Consider the following 21,388-nt stretch of genomic DNA (forward strand, 5'->3'; position numbering starts at 1 on the left):
CCCCGTTCCCAGGAGCATCCCTGCTGGAGCCTCCCCAAATGCCACCTTAGCCCTGGGGCCTGAGCTCATGCCGTCCCACATCAGAAATGCAGGAGTAAGATCCATCCTGCCCGTTCCTCCTGGCCACTGGGATATGCTGCAGGGAAGAGCAGGGAGGCACTTTCCCCTAGAAGGGCCGAAACCCAGTTATTATCTCAACACAGCTCTCTCTTCCCTGAAAATCCTATTAAAACCTCATTTTTCTGACCCTAATCTCGGCTCGCTGGGCAGAGGGATTAGGGTTTGCCCTTCCCTCCCTCCCCCTGGCCCTGCTCTTTGCTGGGCCCAGGCTCAGCCGGGAGCGATGCCGCTTCCCTGGCCCGGAAGGAGCAGGAGGTCAGCGGATCCGGAGCCGCTGGGATGGATGAGATGAGGGGATTGGACCAACTTGCTGGGTCAGAGCAGCATCCTGAGGACCCCACTGTGTCCGCTCTGTGTTTTGGGCTGGATTTTACACGCTGGCTAAGGGGGCAGTTGAAAAGGCCCCCGGCTCCATCTCCCCTCCTATTCCCAGCGGGATTTGCTATCTCCGGTGGGGGGGCAGCTTCAGAGCCGGCGCGTCGTGGCGGTGTCAGGGCCGGCAGCTGCCCGTCCCTCTGTCCTTTATTCTTGCCCGGAGCGTGACGTTATCCGCACCGCGTGCCAGGGGCTAGCGATGCTCCCGCAGCTGGATGTGGCCGGCAGCGTGTGCCGGGCTGTGCCGCCCTGTGTGCCGCATCCCAACACCTCCGAGCCTCAGCTTCCCAGCAGAAATGGGTGTAGAAAGGGGATTCTGTGCTCTGCCAGGAGCACAGTCCAGCTCCCTCCGTGGCAATATTGTACCAATGCCCGGGGTAATGCCGGGCAGGAGCAAAGAGAAATGAATTGAAATGAATCCAAGAAGTGAATCCCGACGGTGCTGTTAATATTGGGACTGTATGGAGGAGCCATCGGGAGCGGAGCCGGCAGAGGGCTCTGCAGGCTGCGGCCGCGCGCCTGCGTGCGCGCCGTGCCGTGCCGGAGCATGCCGGGAGCTCGCGCCGTTCCCCCTTGCTCCTGCTTGGCCGTGTATTTAGGACACTCCTGTGCAAGAGCGCGCTGGACGGCCGCCAAGCGCGCTCGCATTCCCAAGGGTGGAATCGGCCCCGGCCAGCGTGGCCTGACCTTTCCCGGGCTATACCAGGGGATCCATGCCGGGCGCTCTCCAGGTTCCTCCGTCACCAAAGCGCGCCGATCCCCGTGGAGCTGCAAGCTGCTTTTTCCCTTTTTGCCTGTTTTTCGCAGGCGGGTGGAGAGCAAAGCCCCCCCCTTTCCCGACAGCTGTGCCCCGACCCGCCTCGCTGCTCCGGCTCCGCGGCTCGGCCTGTCGGGACATGCCGGAGCGGCTGCCCTGGACCGCGCTGGATCTCGAGCGGAGGTTCCCATGGGAGAGCCGGCCGGGCCGTCTGCGTGGCCCCCAGCGTGGCAAAGGAAGCAGCACAGATTTGTCTCCCACATTTCCTCTTCCCCTGTTTTTCCTGCTGGAGCAGAGGCAGCAGGATGGGCCATGCTGGGGGCATTCAGGCGGGTCCCTGGGGACACGGCTGCCACCCAGCCAGTCCAACCGGCCGCCCCCTCCGGCCTGGGCTTGGGGCGGGCGCTGACTGGGGACGCTTCAGGGCAAGGACGTGGCATCGCGGCAGGAAGGGTGCTGGGGACATGCGGCATCTGCCATCGAGGAGCTCTGTGCAAGCAGGGGATTGGCCCCTTGCTGGGATTCAGCGTGTGCTCAGGACCCTGTCCCCTGTCCCTTGTCCCTTGTCCCCTGGCTGCTGGCACCCCAGCTGGCAGCCATAGGAAGCAGGAGGGCAGCAGGGGCCTCCCGGGCTGCCTGGCCCCGCTTTGATGGTGCTGGGATTCGGTGGGATGGTGGATTGGGAGCTGTGGCCGCGCGGAGCTGAGCCCCCGGCCCCAGGGAGGGCTGCAATCCCAGCAATGCCTGGCATTTCCCCGGAGCGGCCGCACATGCCTCCCGTCAGCCTGCAGAATGGCAGGAATGCTGCGCGGGAGCTCCCGGTGCGGGGCCACGGCGTGGGGACGGCGGGTGCCCCTCCGTTCCGGGCTTCCAGGGGCTCTGCAAGCTGGGATTCAATCCCAGGGCTGTGCAGGCTCCTGCCGGCCCTGACTCATTGTCTGGGAGACAAAGAGTCTCTGGCCCACGGTGATGCCAGGGTCCCCTACCTGGCACCCCAGCCCAGGGACGCTGCATCCGTCCCCATGGAGCTGGAAAACTTGTCTCCTGTGTGGCCTTTGCCGAGTGCCAGAGCTGGCATTGGGCTCCCAGGGGGAATGTAAGGAGGAAGAGGTGGCTCCCAAGCCCCTGTTTCTCTCCGAGTGGATTCCCAATCCACAGGGCCTGGCAGTGGCTTGTCTCCCTGCTCCCTATCCTAGGATGGGATGCAGCCCAGCTGCGCTATCCTGGCTCCTTGCGCCCATCCGCCCTTCCCGACGCCCTTCCCGGGCATCTCTCCGCCTGGCCAAGCGCTGCCCTCCGGAAAGCCAGGGGAGGAAGGAAAGAAGGAAGGAAGGAAGGAAGAGGCTGAGCGGGAGAGCCGGCAGGAAGCGGGAACGGTCGGAGGCTGCCTGGGGCCATAGAGGAAAAGGAGGGGGGAGTGTTAAAAAAAAAAGAAAAAAAAGGGAAAGTCTCGGTGAAGTGAAACTCCGGGCGGGGGAGGCGGGGGCGGGGGCCGGGCCAGCGCGGGGGAGGCGCGGGGCTGGGCGCGCCGAGCGGAGCGGAGCGCGGGGCCGGCACCGGGGCGATGCTCGACGGCGGCGGCTCCTGCGAGCCCCGGGGCTCCCGGCGGCCGCATGGTGGAGGAAGGCGCCGGTGAGGGGCACGGCCGCGGGGCTCGGCGCCCGCCGCCCGCCGCCGTGCCCGTGGTGGGCAAGGCGCTGTGGAGCGTGGAGCGGCCCCGCCGGGGCTGGAGGGCCGAGCGAGCCGTCGGCGTGGACTGCAGCTCGCCCGAGCCGCGCTGCATCTGGCTGAGCAGCCTGTGCCGCGCCGGGGCGGCCGCCGAGCGCCCGCGGCCCCGCGCCGGCCCCGCGGGCCGGAGCCGCGAGCAGCGCCGCAGGGTGAGACCCGCGACGGGGGGGTCCCCGTTTCCTTCCCTCCCTGCGAGCGTGGGGACACCGGGAGCGGGGGGTGTCCGGGTGTTTTGCTTTGCCGTGGGAGTCTCTGCCACCTGGTGCCACCCGTCCTTGAGGGGACTGTGTGTGGTACGTTGTGCCAGCCTCAACCATTCTGGGATTCTGTGCTTTGCCGGAGGGTGACGGGCTGCTCGGAAACTGGGAAAGGGGAAGAAAGTGCTTTGTTGTTTGTCTTGGAGCGATGTGCCGGGCATTGGTGGGGTTCAGGGCGCACGGGTGAGCCGGGGCGGGCAGCGTGCCCAGCGCCAGGCTGTGCCCCCGCTTGCACAAACGATTGCTGTGACGGGCTCGGTGCGTGTCCTTCTGAAAACAACCGTGTCCGGCTTTGTGGAGCGTGTTAGTGCCGGCGGCTGCTCTGCCAGGACTCCTGGCTCCTATTGCTGATGCTGGGGCCGAGGGAGGTTCGGCAGCGCCTCGGCTCTGCTTTGGCCAAATTCTGAGCAGTTTGTGCACATGGGGGACAACGAATCCCCCTCATGGAGATGGCCTTGTTCCTGGGGGGGTCTGGGCTCTGGCATTTTGGGGGGCTGTGTTAATGAGGGGGCCGCAGCTGGTCACAGCACACGGGAGGCTTGGGGCTGCAAATAAAATAAAGGGAAAAGGCAGGGAGATAACTGGCTTCCCGCAGGGAGAGGGGACAGGGAGCCGGCAGCAAATGGCCAAGATGACAAATCAGGTGTCAAGCGCCAATGGTCCCCACTGCTCTGGGGAGCAGTCGTCAGGGCTGTGGTATCTTGTATGAGCCCCAGCCAGTGACTTCGGAGTCCAAATGTCCCCAAGCCAGGGCAGGCAAAGAGGGAAATGGGGGCACAGCGACGAGAGCCCGGCCCTGGCACCGTCTCCCCTGGGTCTTTGCAGCAGGCGACTTTCTGTATCCAGTTGCAAGCAGGGATCAGGGGAGGGTGACAGGGACTGCCAAGTCTAAAAGTTGTTTTTAATGCAAGCGCCTCCATGGCCTCTCTGCAGCCCCTGTATGGGCTGTGCCCATCATAGATCAGGCTCCAAGTCACAGGTCCATGGATTTGCAGGGTGGGGACCCGGATGGGCAGGTCCTGCTTGGGCACCTGCAGCATCTGCCTGGCTGGTGCCATCCAGAAGCCTGGACAGGCAGGCGGGAAAAAAACGGTGTCAGGTCCCCTCTGGATGCGGTGCCAGCACCAGGCGCCCAGCGGGAGGCCGAGGAGGCTGGTGAAGGGGGTCCCGGGGGTCCCGGGGGCAGCTGGTGCTGCAGCTAAGTGCTCTGTAATGGGCACACGGGGCCGCGTTCTGGGCACACCACGGCTGCGGCGCTGCCCCGTCCGCGCAGCGTCGGCGAGCGGAGCCGGTGTCCCTGCCGCCACCGCCCTCCGCGGGGCTTGTCGGGGCTGGTTAAAATCAGCAGGGCACATTCAGCTGTCAGCTTAAAAATAATCCAGCGCGCCGGCGGCCCAGACAATGGCGAGCGCAGATGGGGAGAGGCGCCGGGCCGGGACGCGCGTGGCCCGCGGCGGAGCGCCAGGTCCCGCCGGAGCGTCGCCTCCCGCGTCCCCTGCTACAGGGATGTGGGGAGGGATGGGGGGGTCCCGGACTTGTCCCCCTGCATCCGCTGGTGACGGGCTCTGTATTGCACCCCTGTCCCTTGTGGGGATCGGCTGGGTGCTGCTGGGGGATGCATCCCCACTTGGGATGCAGGATTGGTGCCCGCAGGCAGCCGGATCGGAGGGATGCGGCTCGGGGAGGAAGGATGGGGCTGTGCTGGGGATGGGAGGTTTCTCTGCCTCCTGCCATGGCTGCAAAGCGAGGACTGGAGGGCCCATCGTGGCACCCACGGGACAGCCAGGTGGGTGCCCACGGCTGCCCCTTGTCCCCACTTTGCTGTCATGGGATGAAGCAAAACCACCAAGTTTCCCCACGAAAATCACTCCCCTGGACCGACTTTCCCGGGCTGCTGATCCCACTTCCAGGAAATGGCAGTGCCGCAGCGGGAGAAGATGGTGGATTTGCTCCCGTGGGCACCGGGGCTGTGGGGTGCTGGGGACCGTGATGCTGGGCACTGCCCCACTCCCGCTGCCAGCCCTGGCCTTTCCCCTCGGCAGCTCAGGGCCAGACAAAGCCTTTTTGTGCCCCGTCCCTTTGTGCCTCCCGCTGCTCCCGACTCTCCCCTGGATCCGGCCTCGTCTCTCCCTCCTTCGTCCCTTCACCTTCCCTTGCTGCCCGCCCTGATGCCCACGACAGGAGGAGGAGGAAGAGGAGGAGGGGGCGGCTCAGCCCGGGGCACGGAGCGGCGGGACCCGCTCCAGGATGTGTCCTGTGCCAGGGCCCCGGCTGGTGCCAGCTCCCGGCCCTGACTCTGGAAAGCGGCTCCCGGCCAAGTGCGACCCGGGCAGCCGCTTTCCGGCTCGCCCGCGGTTGCTCCCGGTTATTACCGTGTAACTGCCCTCCTCCTCCTCCTCCTCCGGCTGCGCAGCTTGCGCTTGCTCCTGGATCCCATTCAAATGCCCGGTTCCTTCATGGGGTGCCAGAACCTGTCTCCCAGCCCTCCCTCACTCCAGACTTTACTGGCACCATCCCATGGACTTGCGGGTTCTGAGATGCTGCAGAAGTGGCTCCTTCATCCCTATGGATGGTGAGACTAGGAGGGTTGGATGCAGCACATTTTTTCCCATTTTTTTTTCCTGGTGTGCCTCTTGCGCAAATGTCACTATGGAAGCTGCTGGATGACAGATGCTCTGGGGATGCTGCTCTGGGGATGCTGCTCTGGGGGTGCTTTCGGGGTGACTCGTGGGGCTTTCTCGGGTGTCACCAGAGTGACCTGTGGCTCCTTGCTCCCCCAGCCGACGCCGGGCCGGAGAGATGGGGCGTCTCCGAATGCCAACGCGCCCCCCGAGGAGCCCTTCCCCTGGGTGGGCCCCAAGACGGTGGCGCTGCGGAAGAGCCCCCAGGGTGGCTTCGGCTTCACCCTGCGCCACTTCATCGTGTACCCGCCTGAATCGGCCGTGCACTCGGCCGCCAAGGTAGGGCCGGGCGCCGCGCCGGGGACGGGGGGCTGATCCCAGGCCCTTTTCAATGTGGGAAGAGCCCGTGCTGGCGGTCCTGGGGAGGGTGGTTGGGCATCGGCCATCCCGGTGGCGCTGAGCTGCTCGGAGACACGCTCGGAGGCGAGGAAGAGGAGCCGGCACCATCTCCGGAGATGCTCCAGAGCCCTTGCTGCTGCTCCAGGGGGAGAAGGGATCCCCCAGCTCTGATTCCCAATCTCAGCACTGAGTATCTTGGCATTCCTTGGCAATGGGCACAAACGCCAGGAGAAGCTGGGTGGAAACGGCAGCGCTTCAGCCTGGGATGCTCTGCAAGCCGTGCTGGGCACCGGCACCCATGGCACAGGGACTGCCATCCCCGCTGGCCACCTCGTGACACCCGAGGGGACCTGGGATGCCCCATTGGCCTCGGGCAGCACCACAGTGACACCAAAGCAGTGGCAGCCCAGGCTCTGGGTCTGCTTTCCTGAGCATCCTGCAAAACCCTGGGATATGATCCCGTCTGCACTCTCCAGAGCCAGCGCGGGCTACATGGCTTTCAGTCCAGAAGACTCCGGCACTTCTCCGTGCCCTGTGGGATGGCACTGCCTGCTCTCTGCCCCGGCAGACAGGGAAACGCGGTGGGAAGTGAATCACGGGGTGGGAGGAACGAGGCACCCCAGGTCACGCCGGGAGCTGCTACCAAACCGGCTCCGAGTCGCTTAGAGCCTCGTCTGGGATGCAGCTTTTTCCCACGCTCCTGCTTTGGCTTCCTCTTCTGGGAATATTTCCTATCTGCACTGGAAACATGGATCTTTCCCCTCTGTGGCACCAGAGAAGAGGGGACCACAACCTGCAAAGGGAACATTGGTCAGGAGCTACTGCTGGATCTGCCCAAGCCGGCTCCATCCCGAGCCTCTCGCTTCCTTGCTGCAGACCTCTCCAACCTGGAAGCATCCTCTTGGGAATGGCCAAGGGCGAGGGGCTGATCCTGCCCCGTGGTGCTGAGCCGGGAGTGCGCCAAGCAAGCGGGACCAGCAATGGCAGCTTGAAGCCTCCGCATGGAGATGCTTTAGGAAGAGCTGCTGACAGTGCCGGCTCCGGAGGCTGCGGAGCTGCTGGGACGCATCCGAAGGCGGCACCGCTGGCTCTGCACCCGCGGGCTGGCAGCGGGCGCTGGGGCCGGGCACTGAGTTTCGGTGCCGTTGACTCAGCGGGGAGGGAGACGGGCGCTCCGCATTCCTCGTGCCGCCGTTTTGGCACCGCTGACGGTGACGTCAGCCCCGTCTTTCCCGGGGAGCCGGCTTGCTTGGCCAGGCCGGGTGCTGCGGGGTGAGGAGCAGCCCCCTTCCCCGTGCCAGGGCCTGGAGCACCCCTTGGGATGCCCCTTTTTGTTCTTGGTGCATCGTGGTTTTCCTCCTTGGTGCAGCAGCCCTGGGCCATTCCTGTCCCCAAGCGCAGAATGTCCCCAAGAGTTGTCCCCTCTCCACGTCCTTGCCCAGCTGGTCCTAGCAATGGGAGAGGGGGCCCTGCGTCCCCACCAAGCGCCGCTGTCCCCATCCGCGCTCCCTGTCAGCTCACATTGTCCACGGGCCACGGGAAGCGGCAGCGGTGGCCCCGGCGGCCGAGCGGCGCACGTGGCTCCCCGCCGGGGACACGCTTCCCGCCGAGCGACCGCGGCGCTAAATATAGCCCCGCTGGCGGCCCCGGCCTGTCCCCATGCCGAGGACGCCCGCTGCCACCGTCCCCTTCCCCGGGGCTCCGGCACGGCCCCATCCCGCTGCCCAAACCACGGGTGTCCATGAGCATCCCCATCCCTGCGCCCAGAGACTCCGTGGAGAGCTGGGAATGCGGCACAGGGTTAGGCCCTGTGCCCGCCCTGCCCGGGCTCCCCTTCGCTGCTCTGTCCCCAAAACGGGCTGCAGGCCACAGCCCTGGCCCCCAGCGCTGCCCCGACCCCACCGGGCTCCGCTTACAGCCCCGCAGGATCCGGTGTCAGAGTTAATTTTACCGGCGGCAGCGGGAGGCTCCGGGTGCCCGGAGGGCTCTAGAGGGTCCTCAGCCATGTGGGTGAATTCCCCGCCCGGCGTCGGCCACGGGATCCCGGCGCCCGCCCCATCCCGACACTGTTTCTCTTTTCCTTTGGCAGGAGGAGGAGAACGGCAACCGAGCGGGTAAGGAGCTGCCCCCGCGCTGTGGGGTGGGCGCTGGCGTTTCTGGAATGGGGACACCCTTACGGTGTCTGTCCGGTGGCCGCAATGTGGGTAGCACAGCCCTAAATATAGGCTGTGATGAGGCGGCTCCGTGCTCCTGTGTCACTGGAGGCAGGAGAGCTTGGTGTCCCCAAAGCCCTTTGGGGCACAGCCCGAGGGGGCTGCAGAGGTGAAATAGCCCCATGCATGTCAGGATGGGGACATGGGGACGTGGCCAGCGCTCCTCCTGGAGGCTGCCGGTGACTTGAGCGGAGGCGATGCCGTCAGAACGCATAGATGCGCGCCGAGGATGACGGGCCGTGCTCGCCGCGCCGGGGGCCAAGGGGCTGCAGCGCTGGGGCTCGAGGAGGGAGCGGCGGGGAGGGCAAGGGGCAGCGTGTGTAAAACGGTGGCATGCGTGTGCATGCATGTGCATGCATGTGTAGAGAGCATGTGCATGCATGAGCAGAGTGTGTGTGCGTGCGTGTGCATGTGAGTGCATGTGCAGAGTGCGTGTGCATGCATGTGCAGAGTGTGCGTGTGTGCGCATGCGTGTGAATGTGTGCGCAGAGTGCGTGTGCAGAGTATGTGTGCATGCGTGTGCAGTGTGTGTGTATGCATGTGCAGAGTGTGTGTGTGCATGCATGAGCAGAGTGTGTGTGCATGCGTGTGCAGAGTGCGTGTGCATGTGAGTGCATGTGCAGAGTGCGTGTGCATGCATGTGCAGAGTGTGCATGTGTGCGCATGCGTGTGAATGTGTGTGCAGAGTGCGTGTGCAGAGTATGTGTGCATGCGTGTGCAGTGTGTGTGTATGCATGTGCAGAGTGTGTGTGTATGCATGTGCAGAGTGCATGCATGTGCAGTGTGCATGTGCATGCGTGTGCAGAGTGCGTGTGCAGAGTGCGTGTGCATGCATGTGCAGAGTGTGTGTGTGCGTGTGCATGCATGTGCAGTGTGCATGCATGTGCAGAGTGCATGTGCATGCGTGTGCAGAGTGCGTGCATGTGCATGCGTGTGCATGTGTGTGTGCATGTGCATGCATGCGTATGCAGAGTGCGTGTGCATGCATGTGCACAGCTGCATGAGCACACTTGTGCACGTGTGTGCGAGGGCAGCGTGGCCGCCCGCTCATGCGCTCTGCCTCCCGGAGCAGGTCCCCCTCGGAGCCGCCTGGAGCCTATGGACACCATCTTCGTGAAGAGCGTGCGGGAGGACGGGCCGGCGCACCAGGCCGGGCTGCGCACAGGTGAGACGCTCCTTGTGCTCTCCCAGGGCATCCGGAGCAGCTGGGGACGGGATGAGGGTCTTGGGATGGGGCTGCCCACCCAGGGGCTTCCCTGTATGCGGGGCCGTCAACTCCTCCCCTGCCCCACAGGAGATCGTCTGGTTAAGGTGAACGGGGAGAGCATCATTGGGAAAACCTACTCGCAGGTCATCGCCCTCATCCAGAACAGGTAATACTGGGGATGGGCACATGGAGGGGACACGGAGGTGACACGGTGGCCGGGGGCAGGCGGAGATGTGCGGGGACAGGCGCCCGGCTCTGGGGCCCAGCGCAGCGCCCTGAGCGGCCGCTGCTTTCTCCGCAGTGACGATGTGCTGGAGCTCTCCATCATGCCCAAGGACGAGGACATCCTGCAGCTGGTGAGTCCTGTGCAAGGAGCTGCCCCTCTCTGCTCCCCAGAGCATCTCCATCAGCTCCATCCCGGTGCCGCCGGCTTTGCTGGTCTTGTTTCCAGGGCTCGGATTCCCTGTCAAGGAATGCCTGGGCCTGCATGGGCTTTGCTGGCAACACCGGCATTCCTGTGGGTGGGACAGATGGGGACCTGTCCCTGTGCTCGGGGCTCTCCCCGCAGATGGGGACGCACGGGGCTTTGTCCCACTTGCCTGGTCCGACAGTGTCTGACCCAGGGCTCCCCAGCGGTGCCACTGCTGGCAGCCACCCCCATAGCCACATTCCTGCCATTCCTCCATCCCGGCTTGTCCCTTTCCTGGGGGACCGCAGAAAGGGAAACCCAGCTCAGTGGGGACGGGATGCCGACGCCTTGGAGGGGGGTTACCGGCAAGCGGGAGCCGTGGTGGCCGTCCCTGAGCGCCGCCGTCCCCCGCAGGCCTATTCGCAGGACGCCTACCTGAAGGGCAACGAGCCCTACGCCGGGGGGGCGCAGAGCATCCCCGAGCCGCCCCCCGTGTGCTACCCACGCAAGACCTACCCCTTCCAAGCACGGGCCGAGCCGCCGGCCGACGCGCGGAGCTGCCGCCCGCCCGCGCCGGGGCCCTCGTCCCCGCCGCCCGCGGCCCCCGGCAGTGCCCACGGCAGCCCCTGCTCCTCGGCATCCTCCGCGCCCGAGCGCTACGGAGCACCGGGCAAGCACCTCGCGGAGCATCGGACTCGCGCGGCGCCCAGCCGGCAGGAGTGCCAGCAGGCCCTGTGCCGCTGGTTTTGCAGCCGGGAAGCGCGCCGGAGCGCCTCGGAAGAGCGCCGGCACGGGCTGGCGCCGCGCTGCCGCAGCGCCTCGCACGAGCGCCTGGGCGGCGCGGGGCCGGCGGCGCGGGGCTGGCCCCACAGCGCCTCGCACGACACCCTGCTGCAGCCCCCGCGCCCCGGCTGGGCGCCGCGCGCCCGCTCCGAGAACCACCTGGGCGCCTACGGGCGCTGCGCCGAGGCGCCCGAACCCGCCGCCCGCCTCTGCGCGCGCAGCGAGAAGCCGGGTCGTGCCGCGCCGGCGCCCGCCGCGCACCCCGGCCAGCCGAGCTACACGCCTTCCTCCTCCTCCTCGTCTTCCTCGCCCCGCGAGCCGCCCGCCGTGCACAAGCACCCGTCGCAGCCCAACCTGCCCAGCGCCGACGACAGCGGCTACATCGGCTACCGCAGCTACAGCCCGTCCTTCCAGCGCCGCACCGGGCTGCTCCACGCGCTCTCCTTCCGCGACCCCCATTTCGGCGGCCTTCCCACCTTCAGCATCCCGCAGCGCCCGGCATCCAAGCCCGCGCTGTGCCCGGATGGAGCGGCCTCCCCGGCGCATCCCGGCCCCCTGCCCGCCCGGGCTGCCGAGGCCATTCCGAGGACGGAGAGCGACGCGCGGGCGCTGGAGCCGTGCGGAGAGCAGCGGCGCGAGGAGGTGGTTCTCCGGCAGAAGCCGCCCACGGGGCGCAAGGCGCCCGCTCCGCTGCGGCAAATGAACTTTGTGTTCCCCACCGAGGCCAAGCAGACGGACACGGGCGGCAAAGCGGCGGGCGAGCGGCCCGGCCGGCGCGTGGCCCCCTTGGCAGCCCCCGAGGACTCCCTGGCCTCCATCCCCTTCATCGGTGAGTTGGGGACTGAACCTTGGACTCGCTGCTGGCCGGGGGTGGGTTGCCCGGGCTCGGAGCATCCTCAGGACCCCGTGTATGGGACCAGACTGGAAGGGACCCCATGCACAGGGGAAGACTGGGATGCAATGGGGATGGGTCTCCTGCAGGGGCCACCTGGATGGAGGTGGCATCTCCTCCTAGATGGCTTTGCTGGCGCTGGGGAGCATCCCCAGAGGGGACCTGGCACCTGTGAGAAGACCTTGGACAGAAGCCTCTCAGCAGGGCTGTCCCATCCCCTCCTGCTGCTCTTGCAACCTGCGACCTCCCTTGTCCCCCCTTGCAGACGAACCCACCAGCCCCAGCATCGACCTGAAGGCCAAGCACGTGCCCGCCTCCTCGGTGGTCTCCAGCGCCATGAACTCGGCGCCCGCCGTCAGCACCAGCCCCTCCTCGCCCACCTTCGCCTTCGCCCTGAACCGCCACTACTCCCAGGACTGCAGTGAGTGCCGGGACGGGACGGGCGCTCCTTGGGGCCTCTTCCCTGCTAGAGAGAATGGGGCTGCCATCACCTCCTTTCCCAGCTGGGGACAGAGCTCCCATGGTCTCCTTTCCTGTCTGGGAACGGGGCTCCCATCGCCTCCTTTCCCGTCTGGAAACAGGGATTCCATCACCTCCTTTCCCATCTGGGAACGGGGTGGCCATCACTTCCTTTCCCGGCTGGGGATGGAGCCCCCATCACCTCCTTTCCTGGCTGGAGACGGAGCTCCCATTGCCTCCCTTCCCAGCTGCTCTCCTCCAGGTGACCGGAGCCAGTGCTCCTTGCAGCGCTGCTTCTTTTGGGGTCCCCTCTCCCATTTGCTTTTTGCTGAGTTCTCCCTGGTGGGTTTGAAATCATGCAACAAAACAGGGCCAGCAACTGGAGTCAGGCGTCCTGGGCCAGCCCCTGAGCCCCTTCACCTCCACGAGAGCAGCACAGGCTGATCCAGCTCCTGACGGCATCTCTTCCCAAGCCGGAGCCGTGCATCCCCTCGGAACCGTGCATCTCCTTGAACCTGTGCATCTCCTTGGGTCCATGCACCTCCCGGAGCCCACGCATCCCCTCAGGGACACCCGTGCTGACCCACGCGTCCCTGTCCCCGCAGGCAGCATCAAGGCCAGCCGCCGCTCCTCCTACCTGCTGGCCATAACGACCGAGCGCTCCAAGTCGTGCGACGACGGCCTGAACACCTTCCGCGACGAGGGCAAGATCCTGAGGTAGGGCTGGCCCTATCACCCGACTGCCCCGTCCCTGTGATCCGACCCCGCTCACGGGCGGCCAATTCCCTTGCAGGAGGCTGCCGAGCCGGGTCCCCAGCCTGCGGATGCTCAGGAGCTTCTTCACCGACGGGGTGAGCACTTGGTGGCTGCTGGGCTCACGGGTCCCTTTGGATGACCTCCGGTTGAGCCCCCTGCATCATCCAGCCCTGCACTGTTTGGATTTGGGCTTTCCACTCGCCTGGGCATTCCCAGAAGGATATCTGCAGAATGTCCATCCCGCCGGGATGGTTGGGATGGGGGGCTGCGTGGGGCGAGCCCCGGCACCCAGCGCTGCCTCCTTCCCCCCCTGCAGTCCCTGGACAGCCTCGGTACGTCCGAGGAGACCCGCTCCAAAAGGCACTCCGCTTGCGACCTCTGGGACGTGCCCTTCAGCGACGTGCGCAGAGAGGGCTGGCTCCACTACAAGCAGATCCTCACCAAAAAGGGGAAGGTACGTGTCCCCCCGGCCACCCGCGGCCACCGGAGCCACCCGGGCAGCTCTGACGGCCCCGTCGCCGGCTCCCTTCTCCCCGCAGAAAGTCGGCGGCGGCATGCGGCAGTGGAAGCGGGTCTTCGCCGTGCTGCGCGCCCGCTCGCTTTCCCTGTGCAAGGACAGGCGGGAGGCGGTGACCTGCGCCCCACCGGCCCCAGGTGAGGAGGAGCCGCCGATCAGCATCCGAGCGTGCCTGGTGGACATTTCCTACAGCGAGACCAAGAGGAAGCACGTCTTCCGCCTGACGACCGCTGACTTCTGTGAATATCTCTTTCAGGCAGAGGATCGGGAAGACATGCTGGCCTGGATCAAAGTCATCAGGGAGAACGGCAAGGCCGAGGGCGAGGTGAGAGCCACATGGGGCTCCCGGCTGCCTCTGGCTCTCCCGGCGCTAACCGCCTCGGCCCTCCCGGCTCTTTGCCTTGCGCCGCTCCCGCCGGCCGGCGCACGGGGCTCGGCAGGGGCAAGAAGAGCGGCTCGGTCGGCGCGGGGTGCGCGGGGTGCGCGGCACGGGGCAGGACGAGGCTGCCCGGCGCAGGAATGGTGGCGGTGACGGTGCCCGTGATGGGCCCGGCTGCATACAGGAGATTAGGGATTAGGGAACACGCGGGATGCGGAGCGGCTGGGTGCGTCATGCTCTGCAGGAGTAGCGCTGGCTGCACTGGTGGTGTTCCTGGTGACATTCCTGGTGGCGTTCCCAGCAGCATTCCTGGCAGCGGCACCACGGGTTGCAGCTCACCCATGGGCAGCGGGGTCTGAGCCGGACAGGGCGGCTGCCCCATAGGGATGCGCAGGGCTGGATGTGCTGGAGCGCAGCTGGATGCGCTCGGTTGTTCCTGGAGCCCAATAACTGGTCTGGGCTTCATTTGCTCATGGTGTTTGTGGCTGGGTCACGGCAGGCTCGGCTGTGCCCGTTGGGTGCAACGAGCTCGGAGCAGTCTCTGATTCTTGCAGTCTTCACTGGAGGAGCGATGCTGTAGGGCTCCATGCAGAGCTGGCAGAGCTTGGAGCATGTGGCACTATCGGGAACTGAAGTGCCGGCCGGGATAGCTGACGGTGCCCCTCGGAGAGGCCTCTGGCTTTGGATGTTGTGTGGCTTGGTGGTGGCTTTGGCAAAGGCAGGCGCAGGTGCCCCTGCTGCAGCCGGATGCTTCCAGCCAGGGCAATGTTTGTGGTTGGAGGGATGCTCACAGTCTTAGGGATGCTCACGGTCAGAGGGATGCTCACGGTCGGAGCGATGCTCGTGGTCAGAGGGATGCTTGTGGTTGGAAGGATGCTCGTGGTCAGCGGGATGCTCACGGTCGAAGCGCTGCTCGCAGTCAGAAGGATGCTCACGATCGGAGCAATGCTCACGGTCAGAGTGATGCTCGTGGTCAGAGGGATGCTCATGGTCAGATAGATGCTCGTGGTCAGAGGGATGCTCGCGGTCGGAGCGATGCCCATGCTCGAAGCAATGCTCGCGGTTGGAGCGATGCTCGCGGTCGGAACGATGCTCGTGGTTGGAAGGATGCTCGTGGTCACAGCGATGCTCGTGGACGGAGCAATGCTTATGGTCGGAGCGATGCACATGCTCGAAGCGATGCTCGCAGTTGGAGCAATGCTCGCGGTCGGAGCGATGCTCGTGGTCAAAGCAATGCTCACGGTCAGAGCAATGCTCGCGGTCGGAGCGATGCTCACGGTCGGAGCAATGCTTGCGATTGGAGCAATGCTCGCAATCAGAGTGATGCTCATGGTCAAAGCAATGCTCGCGGTCGGAGTGATGCTCGCAGTCAGAGCGATGCTCATGGTCGGAGCGATGTTCATGGTCGGAGCGATGCTTGCAGTCGGAGCATTGCTCGCGGTCGGAGCGATGCTCGCGGTCGGAGCGATGCTCGCAGTCGGAGCGATGCTCACGGTCGGAGCGATGTTCATGGTCGGAGCGATGCTTGCAGTCGGAGCAATGTTCGCGGTCGGAGCGATGCTCGCGGGCGCGCGCGCCACAGGACCCCAGCGTGCTCCAGCGAGCACGGCCCGGGGGCTCGGCACGCCTCGAGACCCCCGTGGGCGAGGCGCTCCCGCGGCCCGCGGAGCGAGGGCTGGCTCGGCGCCTCCGGCGAACGCTGCCGCTCAAGCTCCCCCTTCCCTCTTCTCTCTGCCCCCCAGGACCCCAGCTTTGCCAGCCAAGCGCTAATCAACAAGAAGTTAAACGACTACCGCAAAGTGAGGTACGGAGCGGGGCTGAGCGCGGGGCTGGCGCTGCGTCCCGTAGCGGGGCAGCGGGCGAGCTTGGGAGCAAACAGGGAGCTTGTGCCGATGAAGCAGAGCTGGGGCGGCTGAGCTGGCTCTGAGCATGGGCTTGGAGCGACACATCGCTCCCAGGGCAGTGTCACCTCCTCACCGGGCCGGGGGGACGCAGGGTGACATGGGGCACCCCCGCAAGGCGGGTGCAGGGTCCCTGCCCAACGCTGCGCTGTCCCTGCAGCCCCTCCGGCGCGAAGCCCGACTCGTCGCCCAAGGGCTCTCGCGGGCTGGGGATCCGAGGCGAGTTCCTGAAGCCGACGGGAACCAGCGCGCCCCGGTCCCCGAGGCAGGACGCGACCGTCACAAAAGGTACATCTGGGACACCCCACCGGCCACAGTGACCCCATGAGAGGACACAGAGGGGCCCTTCTGCCGTTTCCCGTCCTGGCTCTTCAGCAAATGCCCCCCGTGTTTCTTTCCAGATGAGAGCAGCTCCCAGAAAGCCCCTTGGGGCATCAACATCATGAAGAAGAACAAGAAATCTGCCCCTCGAGCCTTTGGTGTGAGGCTGGAGGACTGTCAGCCCGCTCCAGACAACAAGGTAGAGCCTCCTGACGGCCACCTGCGCGAGGGGACACGGGCTGTGCTGTTCGGGACACCCCGGCGCTGCGTCCCCATGCGGCACATGTGTCAGGCCCTGCATGTCCCCGCAGAACGTCCCGCTCATCGTCGAAGCCTGCTGCAAGGTGGTGGAGGACAGAGGCCTGGAGTACATGGGCATCTACCGGGTGCCCGGGAACAACGCCGTGGTGTCCAGCCTGCAGGAGCAGCTCAACAAGGGCGCCACCGAGATCAACCTGCAGGACGAGGTGAGGGTCGCGCTGCCGGGGCCGTGTCCCCCGGGATGCTCTTGGGATTGGCACCTGGCTACATGCAGCTCCATCCATTCTCATCTCCATCATGCTATCATCGCCGTCGCGTTTCCATCGCCGTCGCGTTTCCATCTCCATCGCGTTCCCATCGCCGTCGCGTTCCCATCGCCGTCGCGTTCCCATCTCCATCACGTTCCCATCTCCGTCGCGTTCCCATCGCCGTCGCGTTCCCATCACCGTCGCGTTCCCATCGCCGTCGCGTTCCCATCGCCGTCGCGTTCCCATCGCCGTCGCGTTCCCATCTCCATCGCGTTCCCATCTCCATCGCAGTGGCCTTTCCCGGAGGTGCAGGGCCGCCTAGCGGACAGCGAGGGCAGTGTGGGCAGCAGCCTGGGGACACGTTTGTCCCCTTGCATCTCCCTGCAGTGGGTGTCACCGTGATGCAGGGGCTTTTCTGTGCCCGGTCCCCTCCTGCTGCCCATCGGCAGCCAAGTGTTTTCCCTGTTGTCCGTGGGGTTGTCCGTCCTGCCATGCACGGCCATGGTGGCTTTACCCGCGCGCACCCTGGGAGCAGGGATGTCCCTCTGAGCATCCTCCTGTCCCCCCGCAGCGGTGGCAGGACCTGAACGTCATCAGCAGCCTGCTCAAGTCCTTCTTCCGAAAGCTGCCCGAGCCCCTCTTCACGGACGGTGAGTGGGCCGGGGGCGCCGGGGCCCCGCGCCGGCCCCGCGCCGCTCGCGGCCCCGCTGAGCGCCCCGCGGCCCCTTGCAGATAAATACAACGACTTCATCGAGGCCAACCGCATCGAGGACGCCAGCGAGCGCATGCGCACCCTGCGCAAACTGGTACGCAGGGGACAAGGGGTGCACCCCGCCATCCCGCTGCCGGGTGGGAAAGGCGCGGGATGCGCCTTGGAGCGGAGGCTGATCCGGTGCCGCCCGCAGATCCGGGACTTGCCTGGTCACTACTACGAGACGCTCAAGTTCCTGGTGGGCCACCTGAAGACCATCGCGGACCACTCGGAGAAGAACAAGGTAGCACCGCCCGCGACGGTGCAAGGGACCATCGCAGCATCGCCTGTCTCGGGCCAGGCTGGGGGAGCTGCAGGAGAAAAGGGGGTGTCCCAAGCCCGGACTCCTGGGCCCTCATCCCAACTGTATCCCTATGTAGGGGGCTGAGGGGGTGGCAGGGAGGGAGATGGTGCCAGCCAGAGCCCCCAAAGTCAAGGGGTGGTCGGGATGCGGCATCGGGGGGTGCAGGCAGGCGGTGATCCCCACCCCACTGGCAGATGGAGCCCCGCAACCTGGCGCTCGTGTTCGGCCCCACGCTCGTGCGCACCTCCGAGGACAACATGACCGACATGGTGACGCACATGCCCGACCGCTACAAAATCGTGGAGACCCTCATCCAGCACGTGAGTGCCGTGGGGTCCCGTCACTCGGGGGGGACCGTGGGGACAGATGCTCCCACTGGTGCTGAGCCCACTGTGTCACCCCCACAGGCCGACTGGTTCTTCAGTGACAAGGAGGACAAGGGCGAGAAGGTGAGTGAGGGGCAGTGGGATCCAGTGCCAGGGTGGGGGGGGGGGGTCCCAATACAGAGCGCCCTTGGGGACATCCAGCCCTGACTGCCATGTCCCCACCCCTGCAGACCCCCGTGGACGAGAAGGAGGCTCCATCCGTGCCCAACATCGAGTACCTGCTGCCCAACATTGGCAGGACCGCGGCACCCGCCGATGCCCCAGGTGAGGACGAGCGGCCAGGACGTGTCCCCAACACCGGGTGCCCCTGGCTCTGAGCCACCCTCATCCTTGCGACCTCCTCCTGGGGCATTCCCATGGGAAGTGGGGACATCTTGTCACAGTGCTGGCCCTGCTCCATCCCGCGCCTGTCGCAGCTCCTCTCTGGTGCTTGTCCCTCCTGTCCCCTGCCATGCCATGCCCCCCACCGCGCGGCCAGTCTGTCCTCGGCCCCCTCTGACGTTCGACTGATTTCTTATGTTCTTTCCTTGAACTCCTCTGTGCTGTCCTCTTCCTCCTCCTCCTCTTCCTCCTCCAGCGGACCTCCTCGAGAGCTAGAGCGGGTACAGTGTTGATGCCGGGGTTGCCTTGCTCACGCACTGCCTCCTCCGCGCAGCCTCGAGAGAGCGGGAGGGGACAAAGCGGGGGGACAGGGTCCGTGATGCCCCCTGTGCTCCTGTCACTGCGGAGCCCCCCAGTCCATGGGCTGCCGCGATGCCCCAGAGGGTCCAGGTTGGGGGTCCCGATGCCAGGGGGAGGGGACATCAGTGCCCACCTCCCGCTCTCTCCTGGTCGCGGCCACTACCCTCCCTGGGCGCACGGGGTGGGAGGGGGGCGGCCACCGCGGTGTCCCCGTCCTTTGCATCCCAACCCACCAGGAAGACCCTGGGTGGCCCCAGCCTGAGCGGATGCTCCCCCTGTCACCAGGGACGCTGCTCCCCAAAGCACGATGGCAGCAACACCCGCCTCCTCGTGTCCTCTCCCTGCAGCCGCCGTCTCCGGGCGTGCGCTGCAAACCCGCTTGCTCCGATGTCCCTGTGTGCACGAGCCGCCGGCGTGTCCCCATCCTGGGGCACCGCTGCAGCGTGTCCCTCCACCCCAGACCCCATGTCACATCTCATCCCCTCTGCATGCCCTGTCCACGGGGCCTTGCTGACCCCTTCTCTCTGCTCTCTTTGCAGACTCGACCCACAGCGGCTCCGCAAAGCTGAAGGTAAGACGGCTCCGGGAGCGGGGCAGGGCGCACGGTGCAGCCGGCGGGTCCCTGCCTGGCGCGACGTAGGCGCTTGGCATTGACCTTCCTCCTCCTCCTCCTCCTCCTCGCTCAGGGCACGTGGCCGTCGCGCCGGGAGCCGCCGCAGCGGGAGCTGCTCGCCCTGCCCTTCGTCTCGGCCGTCACCCGCAAGCGGAGGAAGCGGCGGGAGGCCGAGCGCGCGGGGAGCAGCACGGACGACGACGGCGAGCACCGCGAGCAGGAGGCCACCGCGCCCGGTGCCACCACCGCCGCTGCCACCACCGCGCCGGGGGCGAGCGAAGGCCCCCGTCCCGGGGTCCCGGCGGCGCGCGAGGACGCGCCGGACGCGCGCTCCATCGTGTCGGGCTACTCCACGCTGTCCACGCTGGAGCGCAGCGTGTGCTCCGAGGGGCGCGCGGCGCGCGGCGAGGAGGCGGACGACGAGCGCAGCGAGCTCAGCCACGCCGAGACGGAGCCCGCGGAGCCGCCGAGCCGCCCGTCCTTCAGCTCGCGCCGCCTCGTGCAGTGCGACACGCTGGCGCGCAGGAAGGCGCCGCGGCCCCGGCCGCAGGACGAGCCGCGGCCGTCGCTGCGCGAGCAGCTGCGCGTGCGGCTGCGCGGGAGCCCCGGCGAGCCCGGCCGCCCGCGCCGCGTCCCCTCGCCCGACACCCGCCGCAAGAAGAGCAGCTGGCGCCGGCACACCGTGGTGCTGCCCGCCGCGGCCACCGCCGCCGAGCTCGCCCGCGGCGACTGGACGGAGCAGCGCGGCACCGAGGCCGCGATGATGATGATGATGATGATGGCACCGCCGCCGCGCCGGCCGCCCGACAAGGACTCGGGGCTCAGCAGCTTGGAGTCCACCAAAGCCCGGCCAGCGGCCACCTCGGCCACGGGGACACCGGCCGCCCGCAGCCCCCCGGGCAGCCCCGGCGCCTCCCTGCGCTTCCAGCCCCCTCTCTGACCCCCGGCTCCCCTCTGTGCCAGCTCCCGGTGGCGGGAGCAGCCTTTAATTTAAGGACTCGTGTGCTCACGTATTTAATTGTGCTCCAGACAAGCTGCTTTTATTTAACAGTTTCCTCCCCCAACCTTGTCACTGTGTGTCCCTCCCTCCCCCGTGGCTCTCCGGGCCAGCAGAGGGGGCAAAGCCACCCTGGTCCCACTCGCCATGGGGACACGCAGGTGGCCCCATGGGTCCTACCCCCCCCCCACGCCATGCGCCATTGCTGCATCCCAGGGAAGCCGCATCCCGGGATGCTCAGCCGGGGATGCTCAGATGCGGTGCCTGGCCGGGGTGGGGGGCCTTTTCCACAACCCCTTCCCAAAACTGCCACAGCACTGGGACACAACGGGAGCCTCCTGCCCTTGTGCCCAACAGCCCCATCACCTGGGTCCTTCCCTCCGGGTTTGGTGACAGTGGCCCCAGAGGCAGCGCAGGGCCCCGGGCACCCACAGCGAGAGCCGCGGGATGGGAAGTCCCACGTCCTCGGCCCCGCGTCGTCCCATGTGTTATGCAAATATTTGCTGTAAAGGGTTTTTTTTGTTTGTTTGTTTTTCTCTTTTTTTTTTTGTAAATATTGTCTCTAAATGTGTAACATATGACAAAGGATTTATAAGGATTTTTTAAGAAGTTTTGCTCCGTTGAGAGACCAGCCGCGACCACGCGACGCGCTGGCCCCGTGTTGACTTTTTAAACCCTTCTGCATGTGCATCCCTCCCTGTCCCCCCTTGACGTGTTGTAAGAGTCGGATGTGTATCTGGGATATGCAAAAACTGCCAAAAAAAAAAAAAAAAAAGCGGGATTCCCTCCCTAAACCTTCTGCTTTGGAAATCGTCCTCCCACAGGTCCTGGTCTATATATTGGAAATAAACTGGTTATCCGAGGAGGTTTGCTCCGTATTGCTCTGCGGCAGAAGGGATTCCAGCCCCATTTCCTAGGGATTTCCCCATTTCCCGTGCTCACGGCATTCCGGGAAGGATTTCCCCGGTTTTCTCACCAGTTCAACTGCTTCAAGGCCGGAGCCTCCGCACCCTCCTTCCTTCCCCAGCACCGGACATTAAAATAAAAAAAGAA

The 21,388-nt window shown here is 66.1% G+C and overlaps 1 protein-coding gene across 1 annotated transcript; it reads left to right on the top strand.

The window, feature by feature from the left end:
* The first annotated feature begins 2,865 nt into the window (after positions 1-2,865).
* Positions 2,866-20,278, top strand: ARHGAP23 (Rho GTPase activating protein 23). The gene is made up of 25 exons (XM_088536297.1): positions 2,866-3,129; positions 6,018-6,197; positions 8,347-8,371; positions 9,540-9,635; positions 9,765-9,843; positions 9,979-10,033; positions 10,501-10,665; positions 10,741-11,698; positions 12,027-12,182; positions 12,826-12,937; positions 13,014-13,071; positions 13,293-13,430; positions 13,516-13,818; positions 15,615-15,676; positions 15,934-16,061; positions 16,175-16,293; positions 16,406-16,561; positions 17,175-17,253; positions 17,336-17,409; positions 17,509-17,598; positions 17,853-17,978; positions 18,066-18,107; positions 18,215-18,308; positions 19,265-19,296; positions 19,412-20,278. The coding sequence occupies exons 1-25, from the start codon at positions 2,866-2,868 to the stop codon at positions 20,276-20,278; spliced, it is 4,458 nt and encodes a 1,485-aa protein (XP_088392423.1).
* The last annotated feature ends 1,110 nt before the right edge of the window (positions 20,279-21,388 follow it).

The sequence above is a fragment of the Tinamus guttatus genome, unplaced genomic scaffold, assembly GCF_059628265.1.
Source record: "Tinamus guttatus ecotype Peru unplaced genomic scaffold, ASM5962826v1 Tinamus_guttatus_pri_ptg000655l, whole genome shotgun sequence".
NCBI lineage: Eukaryota > Metazoa > Chordata > Aves > Tinamiformes > Tinamidae > Tinamus > Tinamus guttatus.